Below are 15,928 nucleotides of genomic sequence, written 5' to 3'. Positions count from 1 at the left end.
ACAGCAGCTTTGTCCTTTCTCTCCAAGGTTATAGGATATGGATCTTCTCATTTAACTCTCAGGACGAAAGCAAATAAGCAGATTTCCCAAAGAGTTTGTGATTTTGGTGTGAAGATTATTATTCCTGGCATTAATCAGAGAATTCCCGCAGCAAAGAAAGATAAGTCAGACGTCTCAGTTTCTCACAGATGTGATATCAGAGGACTGACTGAACAGTGAAATGTGCTGATAAAGTGGCAAGAGACCAAATAAAACCAGCTCTGTGCTCCCTCCTCTGGAGCTTTCTCTCCTGTTTCTCCCTCCCTGCTGTTTCCTCTCCATCATCTCCTCGTGCTTTTGGCCATCCATGTCTGTCTGTTATTTGTCCACGTAGAAGTAGGAACAAGTAAAATGACCACGTTGATGTGGGATTAACACTTTTTTCAACTGTGGTGTTCTTAGGGACTGTTGTAAAGTTATATTAATACCTCTAATGATAATTCAAATTTTATGTTTCGATGCTGTAGTCTTAAAACTAAAATATCTACGTTTATTTTATGGTCTGTTTTTTGGCAGGTGGAACTAACATTTGTTTTTCACATGAAATATTAAGTTAAAAAAGCATTTTGTCACTGAGGAAGAGACACTTAAAATTTCCTGTGTTTGAACTGAGCTGAATTTCCCCCTATAAATACTCCCAAAGTCTATACTGTAGTTCTTTGAAGGAAATTGTTATTAGTAAAGAAAATGATGGACCTGTGAAAGTTTTCGTTTGACATGGCTCAAGCTTATTATCAGCAGGTGCAGGTCCTTTTTTGTTACGTGCAGGTCAGGGACCCTCCAACAAGTAAAAACTACAAAAACTTTGTTCACAAAATGATTAAAATAAATAAAATAAATAGCTCATTGTACCAGAGGCAATGTGAAGCAACAGAGCAACCTTATGGGTGTTTTCACATAAAGATAAATCAGTTGAATCAGTGCATACTGTAGTTAAAACGATCCAGTTAATAATTAGTGCCAGTTAATATAGCCAATACGCTTCCAAACCTTGCATAATGAACTGCGTTATAACAAAACTCAATATAATCAGTCTTCCAACTCACCATCTGCATCGACAATTTCCAGTCTCCAAAATGTTCGTAAGCATGGGTCAAAGTTTCTCTCATCACGTCTGTTTTATAGCTGTTTTTATGCCTCTTTCAGGCCTCATTTTGTGCGTACACAATGTTTATAAATGAGACCCCTGGTCCATTTGTTTTGGAAAGAAAGAGACATCTGTAGATTACTTGGCTCCCAGTAGAAACCTCCTGAACAATGAACACTAAAGGAATCTTAACCAGGAGAAGTTTCAGCTGGTTGCAATCTGCAAGCTCTCTTAAGGCAGATTTATACTTGTGCGTCAGCTCTATGACCTGTAGTGAGCATTTATACCTGTGTGGTGGTGTGTTTGTGTCACTCTGCAGTTACACCTCCAAAACACTAGTTGGCGGCGGGGTTTCTGTGAAGTGCTGTAAAGTTTAGTTGATTCAAAACACACATTAAACACACATTAAACATGGCTTTATCTGGACACATTTTCCCCACAAATACAACATGCTAACGTTTTTAGCACAAGCCTATGGCATTTTATATTGTATAAATTAGCCTAGCAGCTAGCAGACTTTTCCTCTACTCATATGAAGCCAGGGACAACAGCAACATTTAACAAAGGTAACATTACAAAATTCTGCTCCATTACAACTCACAAGGTCTTATACTAAACACGTTTTCCGAACAAATACAACATGCTAACGTTATTATTCAATTCAATGGAATTCAATTCAAAGAACTTTTCTGTTAGGAACTTCATCTGTGAAGAGCGACAGTGCATATTAGCACAAGCCTATGGCATTTTATATTGTATAAATTAGCCTAGCCTGCCACGATTAGTCGAGTAATCGACGACTAATCGACTATTAAAATAATCGATGACTATTTTAGTGGTCGACTAATCGGTTTGAGTCATTTTTCATAGTAAAGTACTATAACAGTACCCCAAAATACTCTTATTGCAGCTTCTTAAGTTCAGATATTGGCAGCTTTACACACTGTCCCGTAACAGTGAACTAAAACTCAAAAACAAGACATTAGATGACATAATTTTGGGGTTTGGGCGAGACAGACCGACATTTTTCAACATTTTAACACATTTTTTGATGAAATGATTAGTCGACTAATCGAAGAAATAATCGACAGATTAGTCGACAATGAAAATAATCGTTAGTTGCAGCCCTACCTAGCAGCTAGCGGACTTTTCCTCTTCTCATATGAAGCCTGGGACAACAGCAGCATTTGGGAACTGCCCATTGGTCCGACAGCCCATTATTCCGACAACCCATTGGTCTGACGACATCCCATTGTTCTGACCATATTAAACCCATTGTTCCAAAGTCCCATTGTTCCGAAATCATCATGATGCCCTGTGGTTAAGGTCTGGTTAGGTTTAGGCACAAAAACCACTTGGTTAGGGTTAGGAAAAGATCATGGTGTGGGTTAAAATGAAAAAGAAAGTGGCAATCACATATCGGAACAACGGGATGTCGGATTTTACATTGTATAAATTAGTGTAGCAATGAGCGGAGATTTCCTCTGCTCATGAAGCCAGGATAAATCACACACAAGACTTAAAATGCTATTTTTGTGGAGGCTTTATTGTCTTCACAATTTATTGTTTCTTATCTGTGAAATCAAAGTAAATAAAAGCTTTGTTTCCACTGAGGGAAATGGTTTCAGCTTACAGAAACAGACAGGAGGTCTCATAGATGACACTAAATCCCCCTAAATCTTACCAACTGTTCCTTTAAAAACAACAACAACAACAAATAAAAATCTGTTCTAAGAAGAGATTTAAAGAAGATACTGACTTTTCACAGCTGTGGTGCCCAATGACCCTTAAAACAAGGCCCCTCATATTATACATATATGCATTAGATAGTGGTAACATCATCTTACATTCTGTAATATGCAACAGCACAAACATTAACAAGATACTAATACCACTTATTCCCAACTAGAAACTAGTTTTGACCGAGATGCAGAACTGTATTTGACCTGTATCTGTAAAGTGCATGTGTTATGTCCACAGTTTTACGTCCATCTACATGGATCGACGTGCATGTGCATCTCTATACTGATGACATCACACATTTAACCTAATAAATGGATCAGACAGAGGTCATGTGTTCTGTCATAATCCATCGCTGCAAGATGCCAGATGAACATTAATCACTCACATACCAGGCAGACATCTGGCTCTCCCTCTCTGGCTGCTCTGAAACTGATTACAGCAGAGATGTGTTGTGTTGGGAACAAAAACAAATCGTGGCCTTGATGTGCAAACTGTGACCTACTGTAGACTGTCTTCTCTCTCTCTCCCCTCCTCTGTAGTCTCTCTGTTTCTTCCCTGGGGGGGCGATGGCAGGTTTCTTCAAGGCAAGAGCAACAACCTTTCACATCATCAAACGTCTTTGCATTTAGAAAAAAAAAAAAAAAATAGAAGTAGAACCATTCAGGCTATTTTTCTGGTCGTCGCCAGGAAAATAGTTCGTGGGAGGCTTGTAAGTGTAGTTATGCACTACCGCTGACAGGTAGTGCATGGAACCGGAGAAGTTGTGGATTTAGGTTGGTGCTCTTCCTTCTCATCCACTTCTTAATGACTCAGTAGTTTAGTTGTTCCCCTGATGGACTTGCTTTCCCCCTGAATGCCCTTCTGACTTTGGTTTGGTAGATTCAGTCTGTGTCTGCAATAACTGGATGGCTTTCTCTGTCGGAGGCCTCGAATAGCTTGCATGTTTCGCCCGCTGCTTCTCCAGCTACAATAAGGGGCCTGCAGTCGGGAGGTGAATCTGTGTTGGGGGAGGTTTAAAGCCCAGCAGCAGCATGCTCTGTCCATTCTGTTTGGGTTCTGACGACAATATTTCCAGATGTGACACACTGGAAATCATTGGAAAATAAAAGTTACTAATTACTAGATCTCAGTGTTACTAACTGTAGTTGAATATTTTGTATGATCGTAGCCAAGCATATGAAATGCTTGTAGGAGTCAGTCCCTTTTGATTCAATTTGATTTTTCATCTGTTCATAATTTCTTCTTCTGTTGATTATTTTCTTGCCTCCTTTTCACCTCAACTCTCTCGGCCTCTGTTGCCTCTCCACAGCCCTGATGAGGACTCATGTCAGAAATTCATCCCTTTCATCGGGGTGAGTGACCTCTACGTTTCCCTGATTTGCCATAAGCATTTACCGTGTGCTGATGTTTTAGCTTATGTGTGACACTGAGACAGATAATAATCCTCTCCCCTTTGTTTTGAATTCTGCAGATGGTGAAAGTTGGCCTCGTGGAGCAAACATCTGCTGCGTCAGGCAAGGAATAAGTTTGTAGAAGGCTGTTTTAGATTAAAAGTCCAAGTGAAGCTAAATCAGTGAATTCCTTCTAAATTTTACATGTTACAAAATACTTGTTGAAAACATATGAAGATGGATGGATAGACAGACAGAAAGAACTTGGGGACGAAGGATCTCTTCAAACGCTCCGTTCTCAACACAGTGAGATAAGCCGACCGCTGCAGCTGCTCCTCTGTCGCCCCAGGAGGCTGTGGAGACAGTGTCTGTCAGTTCGTTCAATGTGCCTCTCTCCACCACAGTTCTTAGTGGGGCCAGTCTCCTGCCGAGCACTGAGCCAGCTTTTTGAACCAGCTTGTCCAAACGCTTGATGTCTTTGTCCGTCAAGCTGCCTCCCCTGCACACTGCAGCGTAGAAGAGTGCACTGGCCGCCACTGTGTGATAGAACATGGTCAACATCTCCACACACAATCATCAAAGGACCTCAGCGTCCGCAGGAAGAACAGGCGGCTCTGCCCCTTCCTGTAGAGGGTGTCAGTGTTAGAAGACCAGTCCAGTTTATCATCCAGGAGGAGTGCACCACCTCAATGTCCTCCCCCTGTATGGACACTGGTGGATGGGGTGACCTCTTGCTTCTGAAATCCACCACCATCTCTGTGGTTTTGGCTGTGAAGCTGTAAAGGTGCTAAAACAGTTCCCTGTGGAGCACCAGTGGTGCTCCTGACCATCCCGGAGACATAGCTTCCAAGCCTGACTGGGAACTGTGTAGTACTGAATTGTGGAATTAGACTGAACTGTTTTTCACCGTCACTGTGTCCAGAATTTTTTGGGCGGGCCTGAAATAATGTCTGGATGAGCCATCCTTAACATAAACTCTCCCATACTGTACAAAAACGATTTCACAAAGACAAGTGAAATAGCCTTTGCTAACATACCTTTCAGTCTTCCTAATGAAAATGTATTAACAATTGATTGATGATTGTTTCCTTCCTCAGGAGACTCTGATGACGCAGCACCTCTGAGCTCCTCGCTGCTCTCCTCCACTCCTCCACAAGTATCACCTGCACTCAAAGAGGCGTCGCCCACCCCACCCTCCTCTCCGTCTGTAACCGCCAGCTTCTGTGCTTACAGGTACGACGCAGTGCAAATGGAGCGAAACGATGTGACCTCAGGATGTTTGCAGATCCTTAAAAAGTAGCAGGCCTCAAAGTCATTCATTTTTGAGGTCCTTATTGTCTCAAACATTTTGTCTAATTTCATTTATCTGTCTTTTAATTTCTGTGTCAAAACTTTTCTGAGTTTAAATTCCACACGTCTGATCTGAGAATATTCTCATATTTTCAGATTTAGCATCTTGAACTCATCTGTGTGAGTTATTTCAATCTGTAAAGGTATTCCCCCTGACATCCACCTGTTGTCTGTAGTTCTGTAGGGCAGGCGGAGCTGATGGGGCTCCAGGTGGACTACTGGGTGGCTCCGACAGAAAGGAAGAAAGACATGGAGAAGCGGGACTCCTCCTCCAAAAACACTCTGAAGTGCAATTTCCGCTCGCTGCAGGTCAGCCGGCTGCCACTGGGGGGCGCAGAGCCGAGCCCCCAGCCCACCATGTCCATGACTGTGGTGACCAAGGAGAAGAATAAGAAGGGTAAGATGAGCTTCACAGTCTCCATAAACAGGACATAGTCACCAAGTCACAATAATGTTCAGAGAGAAATCTGTAGAAGAATCATATAGTAGGATATCCACAGACTGATCTGTGACAATCTGATGTCAAACGTTGCACCAAAAGGCCAAATGCCATCCGACTTTAATCTTCAGAGGCCAGAGAGATTCTGAATCCCTCATTTACTCGCAGCGTGCGTCTCTGTTGTTCCCTTCTGCCAGTCATGTTCCTGCCAAAAAAGAGCAAAGACAAGGAGGTGGAGCCGAAGAGTCAAGTGATCGAGGGCATCAGCCGGCTCATCTGCACTGCCAAGCACCAGCAGACCATGCTGAGAGGTACGTCTCTACACAGACCTCCTGCCCTGCTCTGACATGTCCTCCTCCCCTCTGCAGCACACACATCCTCAGAGGGATCTCACATGTTTTTCTCTTCAGCTTGGTCTGCAGCTTACCTCGTTTGTCAGAGACACAGTAAAAATACTTCTAAAAATAATCCCCCTCACCTGGTCAGACTTTGACAAATGGAAAAATGATGACATGTTTTGATGCTGCTAGTCAGCCCAGTGTAGATGTTGTAATTCATAGCAATAATACAATAATTTTAACTCAAATGTGACGTCTTATTTTGATAAATCTTTAGAGATATATCTTAAAATTAAAAAATGAACACAGACACATTATAATTAAAGGCAGTTTTTTTTATTTTTCTATATTATATATCTTATTTTAATACCATCTGTATCTACATTTTATTGTAGAATTTTTCCAGAATTCACTGGAAGGTAACTGAATCCATTCTTCCCCTCTACCTGTGAAATGCTACCAGTGCCACTGGCTGCAACTCAAGCCCAAAGCATGATCGATACACCCCCGTGTTTAACAGTTGGACAGGTGTTCTTTTCATTAAATTTTGCACAAACATACCTTTGCTTATTTCATCCAGAAAGTTCTATATTACCTTCATCAGTCCACAGGACTCTCCAAAAAGCATCAGGCTTGTTCAGATGTTCCTTTACAAACTTCTGATGCTGAATTTTGTGGTGAGGACACAGGAAAGGTTTTCTTTTGATGACTCTTCCATGGAGGTCATATTTGTACAGGTGTGGCTGCACAGTAGAACAGTGCACCACCACTTCAGATTCTGATATTCCTTTCTGCAGGTCTTTTGCAGTCAAATGGGGGTTTTGATTTTCTTGATCTTCCAGACCTCAACTTGACCTCCACAGTTCTTGTTAACTGCCATTTCCTAATGACAGTATGAACTGAGGAAACAGCTACCTGAAAACACTTTGCTACCTCCTTATAGTCTTCTCCTGCTTTGTGGGCATCAGTTATTTTAGTTTTCAGAGTGCTAGGCAGCAGTTTAGATGAGCCCATGGTGGCTGATTGTTGGGACAAGGTTTCAGGAGTCAGAGTATTTATAAAGCTTTGAAATTTGCATCACCTGACCTTTCCTAATGATGATTGTGAACAAGCTGATGTTGATCCAGGACAATTGCTTCTATGTTGATGTCGACATAAACAAATTATCCAGAATCAGCGTGATGATGATGAGGATTGTCCTGGATAAACCTGACTAAATCTTTCCAGGATCAACGTGGAAAAAAAGGAGGGAAATGTGTTTTTTGCAACCAAAAAAAATGCTTTTATCCTTACACTTTGTCAATGAACAACATTCAGGCCTATTGGCAAGCCTACATGTTAGCATAGCTTACCTAGTTGGCGAGCTAACTTGCTAACATTCTCGTGTATTGGCAAGTTTACTCATTAGCATAGCCAATCTTGTAAGCAAGCTAACTTGCTAACCCTGCTGTAGCTTACAAGGTTTTTGTTCGATGTTACTGAGGATTATTTATTCAATTGTATTAATTTTAATTTGTGAATCATTGATTGCAATGTTGGTCCAGGAATTTCTGGCCTTTCCTAACGATGATTGTGAACAAGCCAGAGCCCTGGTAAAAGTTGTCTGAAAGCTCAAATGTCTGGGGTGCCCACACATTTGCATGGTGATCCTTTTATTTTTTTCACTCTAAACTTGTACAAAACAAAAGTTATACACTAATCTTGGTTAAAATGTTGAAGGAATGTTGAAATTTTAACTTCATGCATCTACTTACTTAACTATTCAAAGGAAAAGACATTTTGACCAGGGGTGCCCAAAGTTTTGCATTCCACTGTCACAGGGAGCATTCCTCTTTCATTTGAGGTTTACTTTGTTTTATATAATAAATATCTTTGGGTTTTGTGATTGTCACTTGTTGGCTTTTTTAACCACTTTCTGACATTTAAGAGACTAATCCTTAATTAAAAAAAACAATTAACATATTAATCATGCCACCGTAATGAAAATACATTTAGCAGTTGTATATAATATGCAGGTGGGACACAGGTTTATTCAATATTACCTCCAATGAAATGTAAGTATACAGTATAATAACGTGTGTTTTGCCTCCTCTGCAGTACTGATCGATGGCGTTGAGTGGAACGACGTCAAGTTTTTCCAGCTGGCGGCACAGTGGTCCTCACACGTCAAACACTTCCCCATCGGGATCTTTGGACACACAAAAGGCCCTTACTAGCAGCACCTAAGAGACTGAAACACTGAGGACAGCTCCCCCCATCGTCCCTTTCCCCTGTGCCAACAGCTTTTAACCCCCTCCTCCCCACTTTCCCCTCTGCACACTTCTTCTATTCTGCTGTCTTAATTTAAGCTCCTGTTGCATTTGTCTCGTTATTTAATCTTTTGCGTGTTCTTTTTTAATTTTCTATTTATGTGAAAATGTCTCGAGGCAAAGCTGCCGACGGAATATTTCTTTACTCGGCTTTTTAAAAGAGAAGAATCCTGCTGATGTTTTATAGACTTTTGAGAAAAAAAACAAATTAAATAATAATTAGACATTAATTCTAATCTTTAACATACTGTACCAGTGCCCAGGTTTCACCCTCTGCCATCTTTTTTTTTTTTTTTAAATTTGGTGACGCCGGTTTTAATCACTTGGCCGGCACATTTAATCAAGAATATATAAAAAACAAAACAAGAGCAGCTGCCTTGTAATAAAGTGGAAGAAGTTCATCTTATTTTCTAACCGTGACAAAGAAATTTGGAATTCTCAGCTTCAGAGACTGTTGTCGATTCATCGTCGTAACCCTGAAGAGGAAGAAGTAAACGGCCCCGGAGCTTCGGCTCTCTGCACTCAATGAAGAAGTCTCACGTGCAATAGACTGAATACTGTGTGGATGGATTCTGAATAATAACCTGGCACTGACAGACGATTACACACTGCTCTTAGTCGTGGTTTTCACTCTATGTAACCTTCCTTAAAGTTACTTTCTCCTTCTGGTAAATTGGCTTCAGGTTTGAAGAGTTTTGCTCTGAAGTGAGACGTATGAGAAAATTATGAATAGCACAAAATGAACCACTTTGTAGATGGTAGAACAGACTGAAAGGAATACGATGACATTTTGGGAAATTTGCTTTCTTTTTGAGAGTTTGATGAGACGATGGATAGCCTACTGTCTGCAAAGTAAATAGAGTTCTGCAGGGATGGTGTTTATTTGTAGGCCTACCCTGAAGTTAGCTTCGCCCTGGTTCATGCGACAAAATGCCAATGGGATTTTTCCAATCCAGGAAATAAGCCCTGTTGCAAACAAAAGTTTATGATTTGTACATGTTTTGTTCAGCAAGATAATCCTCACAAACGAACACCACTTTTATGATTTTTATTTATTTGCAAGAATTAAAAAGCTAACGTTAGGCTATAAACGAGTTACACCACGATTGCATGACTTCAACATCACCACCACAACAAGGCTGTAAAACAGTTTCGGTACGATCTAATCAAATCTAACCAAAACATCCATTGACTTTGAGACGAGGGAACCGGAAGTGCAAAAATGCTAACTAATTTCTTCATTTTAGGACTCATTCCTGCAGCAATATGTGGCTAGAGCTATCAGCTGATTTGCGTAACTTAGCATAAAGACTGGAATAAGGGGGAAACAGCTAGCCTGGCTCAGTCCAAAGGCATGAAAATCCACTGACCAGCATCTGTAAAGCTCATTTACTAACACGCATTAGACTATCTGGTTTGTTAAACAAGTACAAAAACCAGCGTGTAAAAACAACAGGGGGGAATTAGAGGAAATAGTTGGACACATTCCTCCCTGAAAATCCACAACATGTCATTTTATATCGTCTAGTTTTTGTAAAGATTTCAGAAAATAGAAATAAAATGTTTATTTTTTTCTCTTTGGACAGAGCTATGCTAGCTGTTTCCCCATTTCCAGTCTTGATACTAAGCTAAGCTAACTGCAAACAGCTAGCCTGGCTCTGATCAAAAGTAACAAAATCCACCTACCAGCATCACTAACTAACACATTATATCTCTTTTGTTTAATTTGTACAAAAAACTGAGCCAGGCTAGCTGTTTACGCCCATGTTTCCAGTCTTTGTGCCAAGCTACACTAATCAGCTGCTAGCTGTAGCCTTAGATCAGAGCTATGAATGATGTTCAGATCTTTTGGTGCATTGCATTTGAACTGGTAAGCTGGAATTTAAGAGTTCCCAGCGGAAAAATTTCATCTGGAAAGCTGGCTGAAGTTGGATTTTGAACTCGGAAAGTCAACAACCCCGAAGCTCAAAATCCAACATGGCTACTCTGCACATCAACAGTAGTGAGAGCTGTAGCAATATACTTTTTATTAGCACTTCTTTGTTGTTTGTGTCTAATTAAAAGAGTCATACACACAGTCCTGTCCAACCTCTATGTGTGGACATGCTGCTATGGTGTTTGTAGGCACTAAATACAGTGTAATGTGTTGTTATCAACTGCTAACAATGGCTAACCCGGCTAACAACATCTTGGTTTTGTGACGTGTTGCACTGGAATGTAGTCACCTCGGGTCATTCCCAGCTCCGACCTCTGATGTTCACGATAAAAGGAACGCACTGTAACTCTTGGCAGGAAAGCAAACAGGCTATGTTTATCTCCCAAAATGTCACCATATTCCTTTAAGCTTGTTTTATAAAGTGAAAGACATTTTACAGAGTGGTTCCTCTGTATTAAGCAATTAATTTTTCCCTCTACAGTGTTTATTTCAAAAGAACTCTTCGTCCTCGAGCCCCACACTCCTCTGACACACTCCACGTATTTTGCTGAAAGCAAATGTTACTTTTGCCAAAGGAATACTCATCAACTGCAGCTCACTCATTACCTGTGTGGTATTATAGAAGACTTCATAATGTAGAGGTGAATGTATTGAAGGTACCTTAATGTAAAGCACTTTTAAATGTTTGTCCATTATAGATTAGTGTGTTGAAACCTACCCGGGAACCTGCAGGTACGACTGACCGTGGTTCACAGATGCACATAGACAGACTCTGTGTCTGCCGTTATAATCTGAGCAGAACAACAGCACAAGCAGCGGTGGGGACGTGGCATAGTTTATATGCAAAGCAAACCAAGCGTCTGTGTCTTCTCAGTGCTGCTGTGTGTGATATCACTTTATGCTCAGTGTGAGGCCTCCTTGGACTCTTTAGATTTTAGTTTGATATTCTGTAAAGTTAGCTTACGATGTGTATGTGATGTTAACATTTAAAAAAAAACGTTCTGTCAGTAGATTTTGCTCAATCTTTCGTTGACTGTTAAAGTACTTTGCTTAGCAGTAGCAGTTTCATCATAACCTTTGCCAATTTCTTGATAAGTGCCTAAATTGCTTAATTTTGACAAATCAACATAGATAATTTGTCCCTCGCTAACATGGTGCTGATTCAGGTCGGACAACTACAAAATATCTTGATACGGTGCATTGATTTTGCAGTATAATGTTCACTGGAGGGAGGGGAAATCACAGTTGGCTCTCAGACATGGGTTTGAATCAATTAGAAGAACACTACGGCCCATTCATTTTGAGCAGACATTTGTTTCTCTGTGCAGAAAATGTTTTAGATGTTTTGTTTTTTCCATGTTGTCTCAGAGAAAGGCTTGTTGAAACTGAAAGTTCCCTAAAGACTACCACTGTAATCCCAAAACTTGGAGTAATAAAACTACTATACACACTAAAATGTACTTTTCTTTCCATGTGTCATTTATTGATCTGTTTCCTACATGTGAATATAAAGGTAAATCAGCCAGCCCATATTAACTCCAGTCAGTGAAGGCAACATAACCAATAAATAAGTGATGTCAGAGAAACAATTTGAGAGCCGCCTGCTCTCAAATGGGTTGGGTGACGTCTCACCAATCGCAGCCAACCCCCAATGATTTTACCACCAGAGATTGTTACAACTAATCTTGGGCCAGACCTGATCTTGTGGTCAACCTCACAGAAGTTCTTGTACATCGTGGAAGTAACAGTACCATGGGAGGCTGCTGTTGGGGAAGCTTACGAACGCAAAAGCCTCAAGTACACAGATCTAGCAGCTGAGGCAGAACTACGTCGCTGGCATAGAGGATTCGTAGCCACATCATCAACCAGGCTTCTGAAGAGCATGGAGGTTCAAGGACCGCCCTTCCATCAGAGGCAAGTCACTATCATTTGGCTCTGGATGAAGAGGAAGGACCCCAACTGGTCTGCAAGATGTCCAACATGAGGGGTAAAAGCAGAGGGGCACACCAGGTGTCGCCATTGAGCCCTCTGGAGGTGTCGTGGTCTTATCACCAATGAAGGAAGGTGCCTACCTGGTGACCCTGATAGAGTAATTACCCCTCTTCCACTCAAGACACGAGACACCAGGCAAGTGCTGATTACTCTGAGGGATTGTAACAAGTCCTATAAGCTCCACTCACCTTATGCATTGTAAGGTCAACTTCCTGCCCCACCCACCTCCATGACATCACACCATTGATAGCATGCAATTTTGATCATATGGATTCACAGCTATTGCTCAGAAAATGTTTTTTTCTTCACTCATAAGGTGAAAAAGTAAAGCCAGTAAAGTTACACTGTCCCATTTGACCTTATGTCCCAGTCACCCTTAATTCACCCCAACCAGTAGATGGCAGTATTTGTTTTGGTGATATGTTGTGACCCAGTGACAAGGATTTCTGTTTTATTAGAATTGAGCTGAAGAAAATTTATCAACATCTAGTTTTTAATATCATATCATCCTGATCCCCAAACTTGTATTTGATAAGCATTTTTAATTTTTCATGGCTATTTGGGATCAGTAGGACCTGATAGGTACAAAAACTAAAGTAAACACAACTAAACCAGATGAAAATAAAGTCCCAATGTCCTCAAATGAGTCCCTCTTAATTAACAGTGTCTTAGCTTGTTACTGTCGCTACTGTTCCCATGTATTGTGCTCTTACTGCCACTAGATGGCACAAAAGTGTCCATGGACGAGGACAACAGGTCTAAGTTAAGGAGAATGAAGTATAAGGTCAAGTAAAGCCAAAATGTGATGTCCTCATATGAGTATGCAGTAGGGGAGAACGCAGTATGTTGTCACACCTTTTACTTTGATTTGAATCAGATCTCAGCATGCTGAGTTCTCTACAGGACTGCCTACATCCTCCTGAGACCGACACAAAAGTGGAGAACCTGATCATATTTTATGGGTTGAAAGTTGTTTATTTAAGTTAAATAATGTTTGTAGTTTGATATGGCAATAAATTTGACCAATTCTAGCAACAGTAACAAGCTAAGACACTGTTAATTAGGACATTGGGACTTAATTATCGTTGACAATGTTTGGTTTTCTTATACTTATCGGGTCCTACTGATCCCAAATAGCTAGGAGGAATTAAGGATGCATACCAAACAAAAGTTCAGGTCTCAGGAGGTCAAACCACACCATTTAGGTTGGCTATCTGAAACCTAAAGGTGTGAATTGTGGTGAATTTAGGTCGTTTTTCACTTCAGACCTGTGTTAGAAACTCCTTGGCCTGGGTTCAGTGAAACATGGTGTTGGTTATGTATTAACCTCCTGAGACCCTAACCTTCATTTGGTAGACATTTTTTTATTTCTCCTAGCTACTTGTGATCAGTAGGACCCAATAAGTATAAAAAAAACTAAACACTGTCAACAGTAATCAAGTCCCAGTGTCCTCAAACGAGTACTTACTAGTTACGGTAGCTTGTTACTGTTGCTAAAATTGGTCAAATTTGTTTCCATATCAAACTACAAACATTATAAATCATAAATAAACAAGTTTCGACTGTTAAATTTGACCAAGTTCTGTCCACTTTTGTGTCGGGATGGGCTGCAGACTGACTTAGCAGAGATGGCTGCCATCTTATTATAAGTGTATTGTGCTCTTACTGCCACTAGATGGCACAAAACGTGTCCACAGATGAGGACAGTAGGTCTAAGTTAAGTAGAATGAAGTGTAAGGCCCAGTAAACCCAAAATATGATGTCCACATGAGTACGGAGGGTCTCAGGAGGTTCAGTTTTTGTATTTTGTAGTTTTGTAGCCTACTAATATACTTGAGTAAATGTACTTAGTTACATTCCACCACTGCCAGTTTTAAGCCACATGTTTAGGTTGGCTATCTGAAACCTACAGATGTGAATGGTGGTGCATTCAGGTTATTTTTACACTGCAGACCTGTGTTAGAAACTCCTTGGCCTGGGTTCAGTGAAACATGGTGTAGTGGTGTTAATACAGAGTGGAGTCCTGGCTGGCTGGCTGGCCGGCTGGTGATGCTGAGTGACAGACAGGGGGAGAGAGAGATCCTCCACCGGAGCAGGAAGCTGCTGCTGGGACTGCCGAGAAGACAGAGGAGGTACAAAACAACGTCGACATCAGCGGGGTTTCCACCATAATGTAGACCAAACAGCAGCAACAGCCGTGTGCCATACCCAACAACACGACTGCATGTCGAGGGTGCAGTGGTGGTGAAAACAAAAGCGGAGCCGTATTTTTGCACGGTGACAATGAAGGAGCTGAAGGGCTGCGGTATGCGCTCCTCAGTGGGCTTTCTGTCCCGCAGAGAGCTGACTGGGCAGCCGCTCATGAAGGAGGAATTCCAGAGACGCAGGCTGGCCGGCTGCACCAGCCTCTACAAGAAGGATATGCTCGGACACTTCGGCTGTGTCAACGCCATTGAGTTCTCCAACAACGGAGGGGAATGGCTCGTGTCTGGTAAGTTGACAAATCCCCTCTCCCCCTGGCTCAGACTGTTTTAATGTGTTAGCATGCTAACGCTAACTAGCCAGGCAGTCAGCTGAATCCCCTCTGGGCTAGCCGATGCTAACCTAGCCTAGCCGTTCTCGCTAGCTAGCTAGCTAACGTCAAAAGCAAAGAGGCAGCAGCTCAGAGGGCAGCAGCCCGGGACCTGTTCCCATATGTCAGCCCGTCACTTCATCACTATGTGGCCGCTCAAGTGCACATTATGGCTCCCTGGTGGGTCTAAACATGGCTAACTCCTGGAAACACACAGCTATTTATGTCCATGGAGGATTAAAAAGCATCATCTGGCCTAGTGTAACAACCTGAGGCTTGCCATTTTACTTTGCACAATAGAGCTGCACTTAACTTTTCATTTTCTGTATGTTAGCATGACTCCACCTGACCAGGTAGGTTAAACTGTTTAGATGCACCTCATTAGCTCTGACACTTTGACAGATATATTCTCCTCCTGGACAGTTAAGTATGATAATTAACTATGGCAGACATGATCTAGATTTTGCAATAAATGCCTCAAACATGTGTGGCTTAATTTTGCTGTTGTGTATTGAATGTCATCTGCAAAAGAGTTTAATTGCAGATTATGTGGTGCAGGGCTCCAACTAATTATAGTAGATTAAAGGATAATTGATAAATAATTAATTATTGTCATTGGTATTTTATGTTTGAAGTTACATTATTCTCTTATCTGCTTTTATTGTTTTGTGATAGTCTTTGTAACCTCTGCTTTGAAGTGCAAAGTAGGTAAATGTAATATTATTATTATTA

At 41.2% G+C, this 15,928-nt stretch overlaps 2 protein-coding genes across 4 annotated transcripts in view; both read left to right on the top strand.

The window, feature by feature from the left end:
* The window catches only part of pacs2 (phosphofurin acidic cluster sorting protein 2), a 91,270-nt gene extending 79,178 nt beyond the window's left edge, over positions 1-12,092 (top strand). For both annotated transcript variants that reach the window (XM_050062902.1, XM_050062901.1), the window contains 6 exons: positions 4,179-4,221; positions 4,341-4,383; positions 5,358-5,493; positions 5,787-6,007; positions 6,247-6,360; positions 8,485-12,092. In XM_050062902.1, the coding sequence (XP_049918859.1) occupies positions 4,179-4,221; positions 4,341-4,383; positions 5,358-5,493; positions 5,787-6,007; positions 6,247-6,360; positions 8,485-8,603 (676 nt within the window). In that variant the 3' untranslated portion in view covers positions 8,604-12,092. The remainder of the gene's footprint in view (positions 1-4,178; positions 4,222-4,340; positions 4,384-5,357; positions 5,494-5,786; positions 6,008-6,246; positions 6,361-8,484) is intronic.
* A 2,543-nt stretch (positions 12,093-14,635) lies between these two features.
* dcaf5 (ddb1 and cul4 associated factor 5) overlaps positions 14,636-15,928 on the top strand; it is a 28,418-nt gene continuing 27,125 nt past the window's right edge. Inside the window, exon 1 of one of the 2 annotated variants that reach the window (XM_050062904.1) lies at positions 14,636-15,115. In XM_050062904.1, coding sequence (XP_049918861.1) covers positions 14,908-15,115 — 208 coding nt within the window. In that variant the 5' untranslated portion in view covers positions 14,636-14,907. The remainder of the gene's footprint in view (positions 15,116-15,928) is intronic. The other variant, XM_050062903.1, reaches the window with a different exon arrangement.

The sequence above is a fragment of the Epinephelus moara genome, chromosome 14, assembly GCF_006386435.1.
Source record: "Epinephelus moara isolate mb chromosome 14, YSFRI_EMoa_1.0, whole genome shotgun sequence".
Taxonomy (NCBI): Eukaryota; Metazoa; Chordata; class Actinopteri; order Perciformes; family Serranidae; genus Epinephelus; species Epinephelus moara.
Note: the sequence above shows the minus strand (reverse complement) of the source record. Positions and strands in the feature narration are given on the sequence as shown.